We start from the raw sequence: 22,542 nt of genomic DNA on the forward strand, positions 1-22,542 counted from the left end.
AACAACAGACCGGATCTCACCAACGGGGTTCGGTCTTTATCATGGTGGTTCCTTCATTATTCCTCACAGCAGAGGACACGGCCACACGGGTCTTTCACTTGCTGCCCCTTATTCAACTTATTGTTAGTACTATTATAGAAGAGCCAAAGAAAGATAGAAAAGAGAACAAAATAAAATACTCGTAATAAAAATGCTTCGGCTAGCACCATCTATGCTTCTCCCTCTCCTAGTGCCACAACTTTAGAATCGATTCCACTACCACAGGGAAGCAACAAAGTAGACACGAAACAAATCCTTATTATCGTCTTGAATAACTTTGCAGCAAGGTAAAGGGTGCCTATGGGATGATGATAAATCTCCGCATCGTATCCCCTGGTCTGCATCACATCCTGCAACGCCCTCACCCGCCCTCATACAAATGAAAAAGCTATCAGTCGAGTTCTGCATAATCTCCGCGCGCGGTCTAGGACGCAGATCGTCGCTGCTGAAGCCACAGTGGTTCTCAGTCGGATGGGTTGATCCCAACAGCAAGTACTGCACCAAGATTGACGCGTCGGGAAACTCAAATGCAAGCTGGGGCACCAAGTTCTCGGTCTCGGTGGATGAGCATGGTCTGGCCCAGCAGCAGATGGAACTGACAGTTGAGGTCTACAGGAGAGAGCCCATCTTCCTAAGGGAGCATCTCCAGGGAGCTGCAGTTGTGCAGTTGAAGGAGTATCTTGAGAAATTCGCCCAAAGTGAGGAGCATTCAGAAGTCATTGAGGAGACTGGCAGCTTCCAGCTTAGGAGGAAGAAGTCAGACAAAGCTCATGGATTTGTGGATATATCCATCCGGATCTGCAAGCAAGAAGATGATCATGGTCGGTTTTCAGGTAAACAGAAATTTCTGGTTTACACTGAAAGAATCTGTCTGATTTGTGCCATCTGAGATGCTGATCAAAACACTTTCATGGTAGGAGCGTAGTCAACACATACATTTTCCAAATCCTCCGCACAGCACACTAGAATGGCAGTCAGAACTAAAATAACAATAATGCATGGAAATTGGTATTGTTTTGTTCGTCGAAAAAAATCAGCGTTTTTCTGGTTAATAACAAATATGTTGCAAAAAAGTTCAGTACGTGACCTAACATCATAGCTTCATAGCAACAAGAAAAGTATATGTTGTATCTTTATCGGCAAATCTATCCACAATTTGTAAGGAAATGGCCAACACATTTTTTGGATGAAAAAGCATAACATGCTTGATCCATTGGTAGGCTTTAGAATGTACAGAGAATGGGCAGCATTTACTTGTTCTTCAAAACATAACGGAGTTAGCAGAAGAACAAGTGAAAGTCAGCATGCTTGGTAGAGTATGCTGCCATGATATAGTCATAAGATCTACTGTCTGATTCTTACCATCAAAAGGGTAAAGGGTATGTTTAAATATAAATCACATGAATTAAGATGAGCTTCAAAACTACAATATCATAATTACTTTAACCTATATCATCTTCTGTTGATTTGCAGGATTACCTGAAGGATTGAAGAACTCCGATCAGGTCGGCATCACATTGGCTATAGAAGACGGACCAGTTTATAATTATCCACCGCCACCCTACAACCATTATAGGGGCGACAGAGAAGATGCTGATCACCGTAGTAATTCCAGGCCGGTGATCCCTGGAACTCGCCCAGATCCATCACCATTAGGAAGTAGCTACAGCTACCAACCCCCAATGTTTCCATCAACCCTGCCACCACCACCAACTTCAAACCTCGGCTTCTTCCCACCACAGCATCCCGGTAGGGAGAGAGTGCCACAGAACTACATAAATGTGCCACCAAGAAAATCTGCAGCTCAGAATAGTGCACCAAACTTTGGAATGGGGCTTGGAGCTGGAGCACTGACTGCTGGAACTATGATATTTGGCGAAACCCTCTTACCAGGTCCAAGTTTCGGTGGTGCTCTTAATGGTGCAAGCCTATCTGTATCCAATGATGCACCATTCTAATTAATATCTGCGCAATAGTACGCCAGTGCTAGCTTGTAACAAAATAAGAACAGATATGAGCATTCAATTATATAATGGGGTCGTGATACTCAAATCACTGCAATCCCTCATCCAACTTATCAATGAATGCAGCATTTCATAAATCATGTCAGCCTAGGGGTGTTCCTTATCGCCACTAACAAAAGCGTGCCCAACTGTTCCGCTCTCGCCGTTTCCTCCACCCACCTCAACCCAGCTGCAGCCCGGTGCAGGCTTCTGCACTCCCTGCCGTCTCATCTCCCCCCTTACCTCCTCCAGGCCCTCAAAGTTTCCATCCCAGCCATATGTGTTCGCTAGCAGCACCCATCCACCACTCCCAGGCTCCTTCGTCGTCATCAGCATCCTAGCTGCCTCTTGGGCCCTTTCTTTATCACCATGCATCCGGCATGCTGCAAGGTATGTCCTCCATGCACCAGCTCCTACATCTCCTGCCTCCTCTACTACCTTTCTCGCCTCATCCAGCCTCCCTGCTCGCCCAAGCATGTCAGTCACACATGCGAAGTGCTCCATCAGCGGCTCCAAACCGAACTCCTCTTTCATTCTCTTAAGTAAACTTCTCCCTTCTTCGACAAACCCAGAGTGGCTGCACGCCGACATTGCTGCCAGCAGAGTTACCTCGTCTGGCACCAGACCTTTCACCTCTGTCATCTGGCGGAACAACCCCAGTGCCTCCTGCCCACGCCCATGGGATGCATACCCGTTGATCATAATATTCCATGATGCCACGTCCTGTTGGCGCATCCAATAAAATACACGGCATGCCTCATCCAGTGCCCCGCTCTTGGCATACATGTCTACCAGCGCATTACAAGCACGCACGTCCATTGCACCATCGCGAGCCAGTCCGATCATGATAATGTACCCATGCACCGTCCTCCCAACCTTCAGTGCAGCAGTCTGCGCACATGCAGGGAGAACAGCCGCAACGGTCACTGCATCCGGCCATACTGCAGCATGCCTCATCCTACGAAAGAGCCTCATTGTCCCCATATGGTCAGCCGAGTAGTGCAATGCGGACAGCATCGAGTTCCAGCTGAACAAGTCCCTGTCCTGCTCTGCCATCCCCTCAAACACCATCGCCGCACTGGCCACATCATGGGACTTCCCATAAAGATCCACCAAGGCGTTACACACGGAAACATTGTGGTCGAGTCCCGACTTCACCACCATCCCGTGAACGGCAGCCCCGCACTGGAAATCCGCGGCCGCAGTGCAGACCGACAGGATTCCGGTGACGGTGAAAGCGCTGACCTCCACCGTGCCATCCTGCCTCATCCGCAGGAAGCACTCCATGGCGCGGTCGAAGCAGCCGAGCTTGGCGAACCCGTTGACCATGGCGTTCCAGACCACGACGTCCCGGAGGGGCAATTCGTCGAACAGGCGGTGTGCGTGGTCGGCGAGGCCGAACCTGAGGTAGCCGCGGAGCAGGGCGCTGGCGCAGAAGAGGTCGTGGGCGACGTCGCAGCGGAGCGAGAGGGCGTGGATCGCGAGGAGGTGGGGCGGGGACGGGGCGGAGGAGGCGAGCGGCGGGAAGGAGAAGGAGTCGGGGAAGTGGGCGGCGCGGAGGCGGCCGAAGACGCGGAGCGCGAGCGGGTAGGGCAGGGAGAGCGCGGCGTTGAAGCAGGGGAGCGGGGAGGCCGGCGGGAGGAGGTGGTGGACGACGGGGTGGAGGGCCGGGACGCGCGCGTAGAGGGAGACGAGGGTGGTGAGGATGGCGGGGGCGGAGGCGAGGCGGCCGGAGGTGAGAAGGTGGGCGTGGAGCGGCAGGAGGACTCGCAGGGTGGGGGCGCGCGGGCGGGAGGCGATGACGCGGAGCGGGACGTAGAGGGCCGCCATTTTTCTCGGAGGCGGCGGCGGCGTCGGCGGCGGGGACTGGCGGCGCTTTCAGAGTTCTGAAGCTCGAGAGCTCCCCGCCATTCCGCCCCGGCAGTTTGGCTCGAGATTTTTTCCCCTTTTTTTCAGAAACGGCTGGAGATCTTCTTGGCTGCCGAGAGAGTGGCCCTTGAGCCATTTCAGACGATAATATGGGCCCCAAATTTTTTTTAGGGGTTCATATGGGCCCCATTTGACCACAGTCGATAGCAGCCAACCCTAGAGACGCTGTTGTGGGCTCGCCCGTTAGATGATACGAACGTTAGTTCCCTCCTTCGTTCGTTCGTTTATCTCTTTCCTTTTTAACTTTTGGTTTGTATTGAGAACAAATTTCAACATAAATATTTAAAAATTACTTTCATAAATTTTGAAAGCATCCTTCACGCATTTAAACAATGTTCATGCAGTGTAAAAATTATAATAAAGAAACTTTTAAAAAAATTTGGTAGCATTCAAAACAATGTTTGTGACTTTTAAAATGTTCACGTGTTTCAAAAAATATTAGTGAGATTAAAAAAACACAATGTAAAATAAATTGTGTAATTTTAAAAATATATTCATACCATCATAAAGTTCTTGCGCATTTAAAAAATGACACATTTTTTAAAATGCTTATACAATGTAAAATTATTTGCATGATTTGCAAGAATAATGTTTGTGTGATTTGCAAAAAAAATGTTACATATCATTCGAAATAATGTGAACTCATATCAAGAATAATGTTTTGTGAGTATTAAAATTTGTTTCACATTTATTTGAAAAAAAATTCAACAAAGTATTTAAAAAACCGTTCCTAGCATATTTAAGAAATATTCAACGTGTCTAAAAAATATTACATGTGTATACAAAATGTACGACATGTATTTGAATAAAGGAAAAATAAGAAAGAAAACCGAGAGAAGAAACACATAAAACATAATTAAAAACGCATGAAGGTTATAAAAAATGTCCAAACCGGTCTATAGAATCTTCTCAAAACCGCTTAGAGATGGGTTGGGCCACTAAGGCGAGGGCGCACCAGCGTCACATACGAGCGGCGATAGGTCTGGCAGTAGGCGAGAAATACCCATGGCGAACTTTACATAAACGAGTGTGGATGCCTATTCTTTTGCGCAGAGCGCGGTCTAAAAGCTGACTACCCTACCTGGGCAAATGCCAGCCGCCGTACCTGAGATGACATTGGGCCATCCACACTCCCTCTGTTTCATAATGTAGTGTGTATAGAAAATTATTTACATATACAAAATTAAAAATAAAATATAAAACTATATCTTATGATGAATCTAATGATATATGTTTGTCATTCTATATGTAAATGTTTTTTTTCTGTAAACTTGGTCAAAGTTTATAATGGTTGACTTTGAAAGAAAATCTAGACGCACTACGTTATAGAATGGAGAAGTAATGTATAGTGTAGGGCCAAAATGGACAGACAATAACTACAAATAACAGAAGTTTCTCAGAAAAAGAGTGAGTAGCGGGTGCCCCCTCCCCCATGCAGCATGACCTGTACTTCCTTGGGTCCTTTTTACTTTGCATATAAAATTTATCTGAAGTCAAACTTTGTAAAGTTTGATCAACTTTATAAAAAAGAATATTAATATTCACAATACAAAACCAATTTCATTAGATGCGTCATGAATTTAATTTTGGTATTGTATAACTTCAATATTGTAGATGTTAATAGCTTGTCATATAATTTTGGTCAAAGTTGACGAATTTTAACTTCAGACAAATCTTACATACGGAGTAAAAAGGGAGGCGAAGGGAGTAGCACATCAGTGCCTCTCGCAAGACGGCTTACCCGCCTCGAAGCAATGACGGTGCGTCGCAGCACCGTTGGCCGTCTGCCACATTGCTCGCAGCATCACCGGTCGTGTATATATGGGTTTTGACAATGAAAATGGCAGCACATGAGTTGAATTTTTTTTGGTACTTGACCACCAAAAAATTCAAATAAATTACCCACGGCCAATATTTCCATCTATAGTGTCGTGAGACTTTTTTTTTAAGCATCAGTACAGACACAAGCGCTCATATACACGCGCATACACTTATCCTTATGAACGCACACACGCACACCCTACCCCTATGAGCATCTCTGAGAGACTGAACCGGCATATCATCTTGAGATTTACGAAGCCACCGTAGGCGCCTCGTTGTCGACGGGAACGTCTCCTCTCACTGAAAGCGCATCGCCGGAAATCCTGAAATAAATTCAAAAATAATATGAGTACCAGGATTTAAACCCTGATGGATCAGGGATACCACTATCCATCTAATCAACTCAATCACATGTTGATTCGCAGTGTCGCTAGACTTGGATGTGCACCTTTGACGTTCGTCGAGTGGAGTTGCTCCCCGTGAACCAGCCAGCGAATAACACACAGGGCCGAAGCACGCCACATGGTTCGAGGCACGCCAAACAAACGCCGAGGGAGATGCATTGCATCGATGACACGGACGGTAGTGCACCCGCAGCGTGCGTGGCTCGGGGCATCCATCGCTGCCAGCCAGGGGGCAGGAACCCGGCCGCCGACGGGCCCTCCTCCCGGCACGTATGTGTTCCGGAGCATGCGGGGAGCGCGTTTTCCCCGCCGCCTGCGCGGCCGAACTTCGGAGAAAAAGGGGCAGGCGGCCGTGCCGTGCCTTTGTTTTGTTTAGGAAAACCGCGCACAAAGGACAAGGTTCAGGTACGAAGAGGAAGAGCCGAAGAGAGAGAGAGAGAGATTGAGAGAAGGCTGTCTGGAGTTAGTGAAGCGGTTAGGTGTCGCGCTCCGGGCGCGCGGCGCAGACGGTGACCAAAATCCGGTGTTAATGCGTTCAGATGACAGAGGAAAAGATTAGAGAATTGAGGCCACCATGTGTTTGTCCATGTGCATGCATGCATGCACGCCGAGGCCAGACCGACCGGCGGCCGGCTCCCGGCGCGCGGTCTGGTTGTCCACCGCATAAACAAAACTTCTCCTTTTTCTAGTAAGATTATCAGTGCTAGAGAAGCTGTGTCATTTTTCCTCATCTCGAACCTTGCAAGTTTGCATATATGCAGAGTTAAAGATTTGACCGCGGAGTGCACTGTCGGAGGCACTACCCAGCCCAGGGAGCGAGGGCGACGCGCGAGCGCGCGGCCGAATTTCGGGCCAGGGGGGAGCGAGCCAGAGTCGAGTGCGGTGCGTGCGCGTAGGTAGGAGCTGGAGTGGTGGCACGATTTTGGTCCAAAAGCAGCGTCACATCACGTCGGCCGGCCGGCCTCCCGTCCATCCATCCATCCATCCATCCATCACGGGTCTTTCTCTCCGTCTTTCCGTCACCTCGTGCTCGGCCGGCCGGGGTCAAAATGCCACGCACCGCATGCCTTTCTTCACACGCCTTTCGCCTTTTCCGCGCCCCCCCGGTAGTGGAGCTTGGCAGCGTCGTAGCCATCGATTACCTATACATCCATCAGGAGCGCGCGCTTTTTATTAATGCGGAATCTCTCACGCACACACTCTTTTTTTTGTGAAAGGTCTCTCACACACACACTCAAGCGCTGTGGGTGATGTGTGGTGCCGGTGCCGGTGCTGGGCACATTGCGATCGAGGAGGGGTGGTCAATGCGCCACTCCATCTGACCGCCTCCATGACTCCCTGCATGATGCGTGGCGTGTTGATGCTGGTGCGGGTGGGTGGGTACAGCTTCTTTTGCACTTATCATGGATGGGGTGTTGTGTGCCACTGTACAGGCATTGCCACTTGTATAGTACTCCCTCCGTTTCGAATTACTTGTCGCAGGTATGGATGTATCTAGATGTATTTTAGTTCTACATACATCCATTTCTGCGACGAGTAATTTGGAACGGAGAGAGTAGTATGTATGTATCCTCTGATTAAATCGGGTACAAGCTGTCCGCAGTAGCTAAAATCTAACCACCGAGCACCGAGATTCCCACAATGAAGCAAACTCTAGCGCGCGACCGATTTAGAGCAACTTCAACAGGGAGACCCATTTCGTCTGCGGGCGTTCCGTTTGGATCGGCGCGGATAGAAAAGCCGGCGTTCCGACCTGAACGGACGGCCGCGGACGAAATGTGCCGCCCCATTGGAGTTGCTCTAACACGCCGATTTAAATGGACGCGCGTCCGCTTTTCGTCCGCCTGCCGAATCATTTTCGGTCTTTTTTTGAGCCGGATTTGCGTCGGCGCGGACACGAGACATGCGCACTCGCCTTCTCCTTCCTCCGGGCCCGCTGGTCGGTGGCAGCCATCACCATTTCCACCCATTTTCCCCAAAAACAATACCGCCCGCGCGCGCTCCCACCCCACACCCCGCCATGGAGGACGCCATCGATCTCGACGCCGCCAACGGCCTCGCCTCGTCCGGCATGACGACCGCCCCTCCAGCAAAGGCAAGCCTCGCGCCCCCTGCAAGACCACTGTCGCGCCCAAGCCGAAGAAGACGCTGACACCCGAACAACGGGAAAGGGAGTCGGCCAAGAGGAAGGACCGGAGGCACGCGGCGGACGCGAGGGACGAAGCCATCACGGCGGCCGCCGTCGCCGCCGCCGTGCAACAGGAGGTCACCAACACCCGCGTCGTGGCGACAACGAGGGAGGCGCTATATATGCTAGGGTTAAACCCTAGCCAGCACGACCTTGTCAACGCCGCCGTGGCCGCAGCTAGCACCGGCTCATCTGCGTTCCCTCGGATGGTGCTTCCCGACTCGCCCCGCGCGTCGGCTTGCACCCCGATGCCCGACTTCCATGTCTATCCGCAAGCCCCCCGCCTCCCCGGGGAGTGCTCGCCCGAGGTGAGCGTGGTGGTGCCGGCAGGAGCTTCGGGCGACGACATGGCCGATGGCATGGTCTATGGCGCGGGTCTTTTTTAAAAAATTGCGTGTGGATATGAAATTGGTCGGTGCATTGGACGCACTGCCGACCCAAATCTAAAACAGGGCGGACGCCGGGCGGGCGGCCGACCCAAACGGACAAAAAGCGGACAAACGCGCCGTCCGTTTGGGTCGCCCCGTTGGAGTTGCTCTTAGTCCGCGCATGTACGTTGGGTTGAAATAGACAGAAATAACAGCCCAACGAGGCAATCTAGATGGGCGTGTGTCCATTTTTTTTATCCGCTTGCGGCCCAAATTTGGGCAGGGTTGCATCCGCGAGGACACAAAGTGGACGCACATGGTCGCTCTGGCCTGCCCGTCGGTCACACATACACAATTTCCCTCATCCCCTGCACGTCCGACACCCCCCTGTCGCCGCCTCCCATTTTTCGGACGCTCTGTCGGTGCCCAGGCCCGCCACCCGCTTCCACACACGCCCCCACTCGTCGGCCTCCACGGAGTTCTTGCCGGCGTTTGTGGCATCTTCTCGCCGCTGATGGTGCTAGAGTAACCACGACCACCGGGGTCGCTCGTTGCCTACAATACCGCCCACCTCGCGCTCCTATGTCGCTATCGTCGCCATCGTCTCTGCTTTGACAGTCCGCTGCCTCTATGGGGCCATTGATGCTTTTCACCGGCCGCATCTCGTCGGCGATCGCAAGGTGATCGATGCTTTGCCCGCAACGTACATTGGATAGTAGGGATGAATTTTTGTTCATCGGATGATTCGTCGTCAGACAATGAGAAGCTTGTGGTTGTGGCATTGGTCGTTAATGACCACATTGTTAGGCAACGACCGAGCTTCAGGGGACCAATCTCGGGCGATGTTGCAATGTTGAATCGCAACAGAGAGACCGACCATTGCCTACTCTTCATCAATTACTTTCAGTGCACGTCCCAGCTCTTCAAACCCCATCTTTTTCGCCATTGCTTTCAGATGGCGAGACGTGTGTTCAATCGTATTGGGGAGGGAGTGGTAGCGTATGATAATTACTTTGAGTGCAAGGAGGGTGCCCTTGAAACGATTGTCTTCTCCTCTAAAAGATGCACCATTTCTATCTGTATGCTTGCATACAAAATCCCCGATGATCTTGTGGATGAGTACGTCCACATGTGTCATATCAATGTATAGGTTCTATAAGGCCGTGATGGCAGTGTTTGGCCTTGAGTACCCACGAGAGCGAAATGCCACAGATTCAACCTAGTTGTTGGCGATCAATGCAGATAGAGGCTTTCTGGGAATGCCAGGTAGCATAGATTATATGCACTAAAAGTGGAAGAATTGTCCATTTGCTTGCCAAGGGTAGTATACCGGTGTCGGATCTCGGGTTCCGGCAAAACCCTCAAGGTTCGAACACTGGGGTGCGCGCGAAGATCCCCCCTACCGATCCACATCCTAGCTTCGCTAAGATCTCAAGGGCTAACTCGACGAACTCTCAACATAGAGGACACAAGATTTATACTGGTTCAGTCCATCATTGTGGTGTAATACCCTACTCCAGTGTGGTGTGGTGGATTGCCTCTTGGGCTGAGGATGAACAGTACAAGGGGAAGAACAGCCTCCTGAGGAGAGGTGTTCTTGTGCTTGGTGAACTTGTGGTTGTTCGGATCTCATCCCCTAGCTATGGTGGTGGCTAGTCCTATTTATAGAGGACCTGGTCCTCTCCCCAAATATTGAGCGGGAAGGGAGCCAACAACGGCCAATTTGAAAGGGGACAACTAGTACAGCTTATCCTGACAAAAGCAGTCTTCGCCTGCAAAAGGCTCTAGTGGTGACGCCGCCTTGGGCTCCATGGTGACCTCCGTCTTGCCATGTTGCTGGTCTTGGTCTCGTTGCACTGATATGGAAACCTTTGCTTGACGCCTCGGTACTCCGCTCCTGCGCTTGCTTCCTTAGCACCAAAGAGGAAACAAGGACACTGTGCGCGCTGGCACCCGCCTAATCTTGATCGTCATGGCTCATGTCATTGAAACCTCGCGAGGTTTGCCTTGCCTCGAACTCTCCGCCCCTCGCGAGCCAGTCTGGTGAGGGCGCTCCCGAGGAGGTCTTGTGTCGTCCGCCTCGCGAGGCTTGGACCCTCGCGAGGCTTGGCCCCTCGTGAGGGTCTTGGGTGCTTGTTGGTGAAGATGGGCCGTTCGGGCCCGCTCGTAGAGCCACGCTGTAGAACCCCGAGACCGATGTGCCAGGTGTCCTCCAGTTATTCGCTGTTGTTGCCTTGTCATTTCTTGCGTGTCATGCATTGCATATCATGTCATCATGTGCATTTCATTTGCATACATGTTCGTCTCATGCATCCGAACATTTTTTCCCGTTGTCCGTTTTGCAATCCGACGCTCCTACATCACCCGGTGTCCCTTTCTACCTTTTTTTGTGTGGGGGGGTTAAACATTTCCGGATTGGACCGAGACTTGTCTTGCAGCCTTGGTTTACTACTGGTAGATCGCCTGTCAAGTTTCATACCATTTTGACTTCGTTTGATGCTCCAACGGTTAACCGAGGGACCGAGAAGGCCTCGTGTGTGTTGCAGCCCAACACCCCTCCAATTTGGCCCAAAACCCACCTAAAGTTCCTCCATCATCTCGGTCGTTCGATCATGATCGCGTGGCCGAAAACCGCACCTCATTTGGACTCTCCTAGCTCCTTCTACCTATAAATATGTGCAACCCTTCCAAATTCGCGGTGCAAACCCTAGATCCCTTCATCCTCGCGCCACCGGACAAACTTCCCGCCGACGGACACGTCCGACTTCGCCGTCCGTATCCACATGGCGGTCTCCTATTCGTCCACCCGGGTGCCCACTTCGCCGGATCCGACGGGCCCACGGGGCCCATCGCCGGCCCGCCCCCGGGCGGTGCCTCGCGCCGCCGCCCGCGTCCGCCGTTCGCCGTCGCGCGCTCCCACGCCCCGATGTGCCGCCGCTCGTTCACCCTCGTCGGACCGATCCGCCGCACCGCAGCTCCTCCGCCCCGCCGCGCGCGCCCCCGCCGTCGTCTGCTTATGCGCCACTGCCCTGCTGCGCTGCTGTCCCCGCGCCGCCATGTCTCCCCACCGTCCTCCCTGCCGCCTCTCCTTCCCCGTTGCGTGCTCCGGCAGCCTCGCCGGCGTGCGTCGCCGGAACCCTAGCCCGCCCTGTCCTCCGCAGATCGGGATCAGATCCACCACCTCGTCGATCCAAACGCCCGCGCCCGTCCCCGGATCTCTCCGTCCCGGATATCCTCATCCCGCGTTGACTTTCGCGGAGGTAAAATTGCACTAAGTCCCCGAGTTTTCCAGATTTAAGTGCCCATGTTCATCATGTCATAACTTTGCATCCGTAGCTCCGATTCGTGCGTGTAGCATATCAAAATGTTCGCCTCAGAGAGTACATCTTTTCATCTCATTGTATCATTTTCATTTGAGTTCATCTTGATGCCCGAAATGATATTGGAAGTGTGCTATTTGAGTTAATTGTCAGATCTGCTGCACCAAATAGCTATTTGTCATTTTTGCCATGATTAATGTGTGCATGAATATGCTCCTGAGCTCTACATGTGTTTTTTATGTGCCATGCCATCTTTCCAGAGGTGCTATCCATGTATTTTTGTGATGTGTGTGTTGGAAATATGCCCTAGAGGCAATAATAAATTGATTATTATTATATTTCCTTGTTCATGATAATCGTTTATTATCCATGCTAGAATTGTATTGATAGGAAACTCAGATACATGTGTGGATACATAGACAACACCATGTCCCTAGTAAGCCTCTAGTTGACTAGCTCGTTGATCAATAGATGGTTACGGTTTCCTGACCATGGACATTGGATGTCGTTAATAACGGGATCACATCATTATGAGAATGATGTGATGGACAAGACCCAATCCTAAGCATAGCACTAGATCGTGTAGTTCGTATGCTAAAGCTTTTCTAATGTCAAGTATAATTTCCTTAGACCATGAGATTGTGCAACTCCCGGATACCGTAGGAGTGCTTTGGGTGTGCCAAACGTCACAACGTAACTGGGTGGCTATAAAGGTACACTACAGGTATCTCCGAAAGTGTTTGTTGGGTTGGCACGAATCGAGACTGGGATTTGTCACTCCGTGTAAGCGGAGAGGTATCTCTGGGCCCACTCGGTAGGACATCATCATAATGTGCACAGTGTGATCAAGGAGTTGATCACGGGATGATGTGTTACGGAACGAGTAAAGAGACTTGCCGGTAACGAGATTGAACAAGGTATAGGGATACCGACGATCGAATCTCGGGCAAGTACAATACCGCTAGACAAAGGGAATTGTATACATGATTGATTAAGTCCTTGACATCGTGGTTCATCCGATAAGATCATCATGGAACATGTGGGAGCCAACATGGGTATCCAGATCCCGCTGTTAGTTATTGACCGGAGAACGTCTCGGTCATGTCTGCATGCTTCCCAAACCCGTAGGATCTACACACTTAAGGTTCGGTGACGCTAGGGTTATAGAGATATTAGTATGCGGTAACCCGAAAGTTGTTCAGAGTCCCGGATGAGATCCCGGACGTCACGGGGAGTTCCAGAATGGTCCGGAGGTAAAGAATTATATATAGGAAGTGCTATTTCAGCCATCGGGACAAGTTTCGGGGTCACCGGTATTGTACCGGGACCACCGGAAGGGTCCCGGGGGTCCACCGGGTGGGGCCACCTGCCCCGGGGGACCACATGGGCTATAGGGGGTGCGCCTTGGCCTATATGGGCCAAGGGCACCAGCCCCTAGAGGCCCATGCACCAAGAGATGAGGGAGAGGAAGATACCTAAAGGGGGAAGGCACCTCCGAGGTGCCTTGGGGAGGATGGACTCCTCCCCCCCCTTGGCCGCACCCTTCCTTGGAGGAAGGGGCAAGGCTGCGCCCTCCCCCTCTCCCTTGGCCCTATATATAGTGGGGGGGGGGGAAGGGAGGGAAACCCAACCCAAGGCCTGGCGCCTCCCTCTCCCTCCCGTGACACATCTCCCTCCTCCCGCAGCGCTTAGCGAAGCCCTGTTGGAATCCCGCTACTTCCACCACCACGCCGTCGTGCTGCTGGATCTCCATTAACCTCTCCTCCCCCCTTGCTGGATCAAGAAGGAGGAGATGTCCCTGCTCCGTACGTGTGTTGAACGCGGAGGTGCCGTCCGTTCGGCGCTAGGATCATCGGTGATTTGGATCACGACAAGTACGACTCCATCAACCCCGTTCTCTTGAACGCTTCCGCGCCCGATCTACAAGGGTATGTAGATCCACTCCTCCCTTGTTGCTAGATGACTCCATAGATAGATCTTGGTGACACGTAGGAAAATTTTGAATTTATGCTACGTTCCCCAACAGTGGCATCATGAGCTAGGTCTATGCGTAGTTTCTATGCACGAGTAGAACACAAAGTAGTTGTGGGCGTTGATTTTGTTCAATATGCTTGCCGTTACTAGTCTTATCTTGATTCGGCGGCATCGTGGGATGAAGCGTCCCGGACCGACCTTACACGTACTCTTACGTGAGACTGGTTCCACCGACAAACATGCACTAGTTGCATAAGGTGGCTGGCGGGTGTCTGTCTCTCCCACTTTAGTCGGATCAGATTCGATGAAAAGGGTCCTTGTGAAGGGTAAATAGCAATTGGCATATCACGTTGTGGTTTTGCGTAGATAAGAAACGTTCTTGCTAGAAACCCATAGCAGCCACGTAAAACATGCAAACAACAATTAGAGGACGTCTAACTTGTTTTTGCAGGATATGCTATGTGATATGATATGGCCAAAAGGATGTGATGAATGATATATGTGATGTATGAGATTGATCATGTTCTTGTAATAGGTATCACGACTTGCATGTCGATGAGTATGACAACCGGCAGGAGCCATAGGAGTTGTCTTTATTTATTTATGACCTGCGTGTCAACTTAAACGTCATGTAATTACTTTACTTTATTGCTAAAGCGTTAGCCATAGTAGTAGAAGTAATAGATGACGAGACAACTTCAAGAAGACACGATGATGGAGATCATGATGATGGAGATCATGGTGTCATGCCGGTGACAAGATGATCATGGAGCCCCAAGATGGAGATCAAAGGAGTTATATGATATTGGCCATATCATGTCACTATTATTTGATTGCATGTGATGTTTATCATGTTTATACATCTTATTTGCTTAGAACGACGGTAGTAAATAAGATGATCCCTCATTACAATTTCAAGAATGTGTTCTCCCCTAACTGTGCACCGTTGCTAAAGTTCGTCGTTTCGAAGCACCACGTGATGATCGGGTGTGATAGATCCTTACGTTCACATACAACGGGTGTAAGACAGATTTACACACGCGAAACACTTAGGGTTAACATGACGAGCCTAGCATGTACAGACATGGCCTCGGAACACAAGAGACCGAAAGGTCGAGCATGAGTCGTATGGTAGATACGATCAACATGAAGATGTTCACCGATGATGACTAGTCCGTCTCACGTGATGATCGGACATGACCTAGTTGACTCGGATCATGTAATCACTTAGATGACTAGAGGGATGTCTATCTGAGTGGGAGCTCATAAGATGAACTTAATTATCCTGAACATAGTCAAAAAGGGGCTTCGCAAATTATGTCGTAGCTCGCGCTTTAGTTCTACTGTTTAGATATGTTCCTAGAGAAAAATTAGTTGAAAGTTGATAGTAGCAATTATGCGGACTAGGTCCGTAAACTGAGGATTGTCCTCATTGCTTCTTAGAAGGCTTATGTCCTTAATGCACCGCTCAGTGTGCTGAACCTCGAACGTTGTCTGTGGATGTTGCGAACATCTGACATACACGTTTTGATAACTACATGATAGTTCAGTTAAACGGTTTAGAGTTGAGGCACCGAAGACGGTTTTGAAACGTCACGAAACATATGAGATGTTTCGAGGGCTGAAATTGGAATTTCAGGCTCGTGCCCACGTCAAGAGATATAAGACCTCCGACGATTTTCTTAGCCTGCAAACTAAGGGAGAAAAGCTCAATTGTTGAGCTTGTGCTTAGATTGTCTGAGTACAACAATCGTTTGAATCGAGTGGGAGTTGATCTTCCAGATAAGATAGTGATGTTTTCTCCGAAGTCATTACCACCAAGCTGCTAGAGCTTCGTGATGAACTATAATATATCAAGGACATATATGATGATCCTTGAGATATTCGCGATGTTTGACACCACAAAAGTAGAAATCAAGAAGGAGCATCAATTGTTGATGGTTGGTGAAACCACTAGTTTCAAGAAGGGCAAGGGCAAGAAGGGATACTTCATGAAACGGCAATTCAGCTGCTGCTCTAGTGAAAAACCCAAGGTTGAACCCAAACCCGAGACTAAGTGCTTCTGTAATAAGGGGAACAACCACTGGAGCAGAATTACCCTAGATACTTGGTAGATGAGAAGGCTGGCAAGGTCGATAGAAGTATATAGGATATACATTGTGTTGATGTGTACTTTACTAGTACTCCTAGTAGCACCATGGTATTAGATACCGGTTCGGTTGTTAAATGTTAGTAACTCGAAATAAAAGCTACGGAATAAACGGAGACTAGCTAAAGGTGAGCTGACGATATGTGTTGGAAGTGTTTCCAATGTTGATATGATCAAGCATCGCACGCTCCCTCTACCATCGAGATTGGTGTTTGCGTTGAGCATAGACATGATTGGATTATGTCTATCGCAATATGGTTATTCATTTAAAGAGAATAATGGTTACTCTGTTTATTTGAATAATACCTTCAAATGGTCTTACACCTGAAATGAATGGTTTATTGAATCTCGATCGTAGTGATACACATGTTCATGCCAAAAGATAGTAATGATAGTACCACCTACTTGTGGCACTGCCACTTAAGTCATATCGGTATAAAACGCATGAAGAGGCTCCATGTTGATGGATCTTTGGACTCACTCATTTTTGAATAGTTTGAGACATGCGAACCATGTCTATTGGTGTATATGCATGAAGAAACTCCGTGCAAATGGACCGTTTGGACTCACTTGATTTTGAATCACTTGAGACATGCAAATCATACCACATGGGCAAGATGACTGAAAGCCTCGTTTTCAGTAAAATGGAACTAGAAAGCAACTTGTTGGAAGTAATACATTTTGATGTGTGCAATCCAATGAGTGCTGAGGCATGTAGTGGATATCGTTATGTTCTTACTTCACAGATGATTTGAGTAGATGTTGAGTATATTTACTTGATGAATCACGAGTCTGAATTATTGAAAGGTTCAAGTAATTCAGGGTGAAGTTGAAAGATCGTTGTGACAAGAGGAAAAAATATCTATGATATGATCATAGAGATGAATATCTGAATTACGAGTTTGGCACAGAATTAAGACATTGTGGAAATTGTTTCACAACTAATACAGCCTGGAACACCATAGTGTGATGGTGTGTCTGAACATCATAACTGCACCCTATTGGATATGATGCATAGATGTCTCTTATCGAATTACCACGATAGTTTATGGGTTAGGCATTAGAGACAACCACATTCACTTTAAATAGGGCACCACGTAATTCCGATGAGATGACACCGTATGAACTATGGTTTAGAGAAACCTAAGCTGTCATTTCTTAAAAGTTTGGGGCTGCGACGCTTATGCGAAAAAGTTTCAGGCTGATAAGCTCGAACCCAAAGCGGATAAATGCATCTTCATAGGACACCCAAAACAGTTGGGTATACCTCCTGTCCCAGATCTGAAAGCAATAAGGGATTGTTTCAAGAATCGGGTCCTTTCTCGAGGAAAAGTTTCTCTCGAAAGAATTGAGTGGGGATGGTGGAGACTTGATGAGGTTATTGAACCGTTACTTCAACTAGTGTATAGCAGGGCACAAAGAGTTGTTCCTGTGGCAACTACACCAATTGAAGTGGAAGCTTATGATATTGATCATGAGACTTCGGATCAAGTCACTCCCAAACCTCGTAGGATGACAAGGATGCGTACTACTTCTGAGTGGTACGTAATCCTGTCTTGGAAGTCATGTTGCTAGACAACAATGAGCCTACAAGCTGTGGAGAAGCGATGGTGGGCCCGGATTCCGATAAATGGCTCGAGGCCATAAAATCCGAGAGAGGATCCATGTATGAAAACAAAGTGTAGACTTTGGCGGAACAGCTCGATGGTCGTAAGGCTGTTGAGTACAGATGGATTTTAAAAGGAAGATGGACAATGATGGTAAGTATCACCATTAAAAAGCTCGACTTGTCGTTAAGATGTTTTTCGACAAGTTCAAGGAGTTGACTACGATGAGACTTTCTCACTCGTAGTGATGCTAAGAGTCTGTTGGAATTATATTAGCGATTACTGCGTTATTTATGAAATCTTGCAGATAGGATATCAAAACATTGTTTCCTCGACGATTTTCTTGAGGAAAGGTTGTATGTGATACAACCGGAAGGTTTTGTCAATCCTGAAAGATGCTAACAAGTATGCAAAGCTCCAGCAATCCTTGTGAGGACTGGAGTAAGCATCTCGGAGTTGGAATGTATGCTTTGATGATGATCAAAGATTTTGGGTTTATACAAAGTTTATGAGAAACTTGTATTTCCAAAGAAGTGAGTGGGAGCACTATAGAATTTCTGATAAATATATGTTGACATATTGTTGATCAGAAATGACGTAGAATTTCTGGAAAGCATATAGGGTTATTTGAAAGTGATTTTTCAATGAGAGCCTGGATTAAGCTATTTGAACATTGAGCATCAAGATCTATAAGGATAGATCAAAATGCTTAATGGTACTTTCAAATGAGCACATACCTTGACATGATCTTGAAGGTGTTCAAGATGGATCAGTCAAAGAAGGAGTTCTTGCCTGAGTTGTAAGGTATGAAGTTAAGACTTAAAGCTCGACCACGGCAGAATAGGGAGAAAGGGCGAAGGTCGTCCCCTATGCTTAAGACGTAGGCTCTACAGTATGCTATGCTGTGTACCGCACCTAAAGTGTGCCTTGCCATGAGTCAGTCAAGGGGTACAAGAGTGATCCAAGAATGGATCACAGGACAGCGGTCAAAGTTATCCTTAGTAACTAGTGGACTAAGGAATTTTCTCGATTATGGAGGTGGTAAAAGAGTTCGTCGTAAAGGGTTACGTCGATGCAAGCTTAACACCTATCCGGATAGCTCTGAGTAGAGATGCCGGATACGTATAATGGAGCAACAATTTGGAATAGCTCCAAGTAGAACAGTTATTTGAAATGGCTCCAAATGTAGCGTAGTAGTTGCATCTACAAGATGACATAGAAATTTGCGAAGTACATACGGATCTGAATGTTGCAGACCCATTGACTAAAACCTCTCTCACAAGCAACATGATCAAACCTAGAACTCATTGAGTGTTAATCACATAGTGATGTGAACTAGACTACTCACTCTAGTAAACTCTTGGGTGTTAGTCACATGGCGATGTGACCTGTGAGTGTTAATCACATGGCGATGTGAACTAGATTATTGACTCTAGTGCAAGTGGGAGACTGTTGGAAATATGCCCTAGAGGCAATAATAAATTGATTATTATTATATTTCCTTGTTCATGATAATCGTTTATTATCCATGCTAGAGTTGTATTGATAGGAAACTCAGATACATGTGTGGATACATAGACAACACCATGTCCCTAGTAAGCCTCTAGTTGACTAGCTCGTTGATCAATAGATGGTTACGGTTTCCTGACCATGGACATTGGATGTCGTTAATAACGGGATCACATCATTATGAGAATGATGTGATGGACAAGACCCAATCCTAAGCATAGCACTAGATCGTGTAGTTCGTATGCTAAAGCTTTTCTAATGTCAAGTATAATTTCCTTAGACCATGAGATTGTGCAACTCCCGGATACCGTAGGAGTGCTTTGGGTGTGCCAAACGTCACAACGTAACTGGGTGGCTATAAAGGTACACTACAGGTATCTCCGAAAGTGTTTGTTGGGTTGGCACGAATCGAGACTGGGATTTGTCACTCCGTGTAAGCGGAGAGGTATCTCTGGGCCCACTCGGTAGGACATCATCATAATGTGCACAGTGTGATCAAGGAGTTGATCTCGGGATGATGTGTTACGGAACGAGTAAAGAGACTTGCCGGTAACGAGATTGAACAAGGTATAGGGATACCGACGATCGAATCTCGGGCAAGTACAATACCGCTAGACAAAGGGAATTGTATACATGATTGATTAAGTCCTTGACATCGTGGTTCATCCGATAAGATCATCATGGAACATGTGGGAGCCAACATGGGTATCCAGATCCCGCTGTTAGTTATTGACCGGAGAACGTCTCGGTCATGTCTGCATGCTTCCCAAACCCGTAGGATCTACACACTTAAGGTTCGGTGACGCTAGGGTTATAGAGATATTAGTATGCGGTAACCCGAAAGTTGTTCGGAGTCCCGAATGAGATCCCGGACGTCACGAGGAGTTCCGAAATGGTCCGGAGGTAAAGAATTATATATAGGAAGTGCTATTTCGGCCATCGGGACAAGTTTCAGGGTCACTGGTATTGTACCGGGACCACCGAAAGGGTCCCGGGGGTCCACCGGGTGGGGCCACCTGCCCCGGGGGACCACATGGGCTGTAGGGGGTGTGCCTTGGCCTATATGGGCCAAGGGCACCAGCCCCTAGAGGCCCATGCGCCAAGAGATGAGGGAGAGGAAGAGTCCTAAAGGGGGAAGACACCTCCGAGGTGCCTTGGGGAGGATGGACTCCTCCCCCCCTTGGCCGCACCCTTCCTTGGAGGAAGGGGAAAGGCTGCGCCCTCCACCTCTCCCTTGGCCCTATATATAGTGGGGGGTAAGGGATGGAAACCCAACCCAAGGCCTGGCGCCTCCCTCTCCCTCCCGTGACACATCTCCCTCCTCCCGCAGCGCTTAGCGAAGTCCTGTTGGAATCCCGCTACTTCCACCACCACACCGTCGTGCTGCTGGATCTCCATTAACCTCTCCTCCCCCTTGCTGGATCAAGAAGGAGGAGACGTCGCTGCTCCGTACGTGTGTTGAACGCGGAGGTGTCGTCCGTTCGGCGCTAGGATCATCGGTGATTTGGATCACGACAAGTACGACTCCATCAACCCCGTTCTCTTGAACGCTTCCGTGCGCGATCTACAAGGGTATGTAGATCCACTCCTCCCTCGTTGCTAGATGACTCCATAGATAGATCTTGGTGACACGTAGGAAAATTTTGAATTTATGCTACGTTCCCCAACAATGTGTGGTGACTAGCACAAGCTTGCAAAGTGGTGCATTCGTTAATGCTGATTTCAGGGACTTAGCAATTCCACTAAGTCCTTGATCTGTTCTTATCATTATGCCATATGTGCATGTTGTTTCCTAGTGATCCATGCCTCTTTTGAGGATGATCAGTAAGGATGATTTGTTAATCTTGTAGTTCTCTATCCATCCATGTCTTTGTTTGCAATTATGGAGCACCCTAGCTTGAGTCAATCGAGCTCTACTTTTGCTATTTTGTGAATCTGAGCAGATTGTCTACTTGTTAGCGATTTTGCCGAGGATGTTGTAGTTGATCCGTGCATGCTATGTTGTTGTTCTTGCCATGTCTAGCTTGTATAATGTGTATTCTTGATGGGTGTATGCTTAGATTGTCATGCCTTGCTCTGTAGTGTGTGCATCGAGCTCGTAAACATACGTACTTGCTATCTGATTTGCATGCTCCAGTTTTTCTCTAAGTCTGTAATCCGATTATGTTTTTGCCATGTTCACATGATTGCATTTGTATTTTCTGACCCCTTTTGGCTCAAGGTCACTAAGGGACTTTTGTTAAGATCTTTGAGTAGCTCCATGCCGTGCCTTGCTTTGCCATGTTAAGTTCCTGTAGCATATAGTTTTCTTGCTCCAAAGTGTGCTACCTGATCTGAAATTCCAGGCTTGTGTTAATTTCACTAAGTCTGAAACCTGTTTACCAATTGCACTTTTGCCATGCTTGTTTGAACCTGTTAATGGATGAATTAGCCGTAGCTCAGTGTTCATCTTTTGTCAAGAATCTTGAGTGCATCCCTGCCATGTATTTTGTTGTCATGTTTGAGTGCTGTAGCATATTTAACTTGTTGCATTTAGATGGCTACTTGCTGTTTATCGCCGACCGGCGCCATATTTGTTTTGCTTGCCATTTCCAAACCGTGCATCCGATTCCAGCGATCTTTATATTGATTTCAACCGAAATCACCTCATCTTTCTAGCGGCACTCTTGGATTTCCAAGTTGAGTCCAGGTTCATGCATTCCTTATCCAACCATGCATATGCATCGCATACCGCATCCCGCATGTCATACCATGTTCATGTGTTGGTTGTTTACTATGTTGTGTGCTTCTTTCCGGTGTTTGCTTCTTCGGGTTGGTTCCGGTAACGTCGCCTTTGTGAGGACCCGTTCGACTATGTCCGTTTATCTTCTTCATAGACTCGTTCTTCTTCCTTGTGGGATTTCAGGCAAGATGATCATACCCTCGAAATCACTTCTATCTTTGCTTGCTAGTTGCTCGCTCTTTTGCTATGCCTATGTTGTGATACCTATCACTTGCTTATCATACCTCCCATATTGTTGAACCAAGCCTCTAACCTACCTTGTCCTAGCAAACCGTTGATTGGCTATGTTACCGCTTTGCTCAGCCCCTCTTATAGCGTTGTTAGTTGCAGGTGAAGATTGAAGTTTGTTCCTTGTTGGAACATGGAGATGTTGTTCCTTGTTGGAACATGTTTACTTGTTGGGATATCACAATATCTCTTATTTAACTAATGCATCTATATACTTGGTA

The 22,542-nt window shown here is 48.3% G+C and overlaps 2 protein-coding genes across 2 annotated transcripts; one reads left to right on the plus strand and one right to left on the minus strand.

Annotated features, from left to right (window-relative positions):
* Nucleotides 1-277: 277 nt before the first annotated feature.
* Nucleotides 278-4,011, minus strand: LOC123062421 (pentatricopeptide repeat-containing protein At3g14730). The gene is made up of 2 exons (XM_044485930.1): nt 1,519-4,011; nt 278-837 (listed from the first exon to the last, which is right to left on the minus strand). Exon 1 carries the CDS (start codon nt 3,870-3,872, stop codon nt 2,151-2,153), a length of 1,722 nt encoding a protein of 573 aa, XP_044341865.1. The 5' UTR covers nt 3,873-4,011; the 3' UTR covers nt 278-837; nt 1,519-2,150.
* Nucleotides 419-2,022, plus strand: LOC123062422 (uncharacterized). Its single transcript, XM_044485931.1, has 2 exons — nt 419-872; nt 1,513-2,022. The coding sequence occupies exons 1-2, from the start codon at nt 419-421 to the stop codon at nt 1,995-1,997; spliced, it is 939 nt and encodes a 312-aa protein (XP_044341866.1). The 3' UTR covers nt 1,998-2,022.
* Nucleotides 4,012-22,542: the final 18,531 nt, after the last annotated feature.

This window comes from Triticum aestivum, chromosome 3A (assembly GCF_018294505.1).
Source record: "Triticum aestivum cultivar Chinese Spring chromosome 3A, IWGSC CS RefSeq v2.1, whole genome shotgun sequence".
Taxonomy (NCBI): domain Eukaryota; kingdom Viridiplantae; phylum Streptophyta; class Magnoliopsida; order Poales; family Poaceae; genus Triticum; species Triticum aestivum.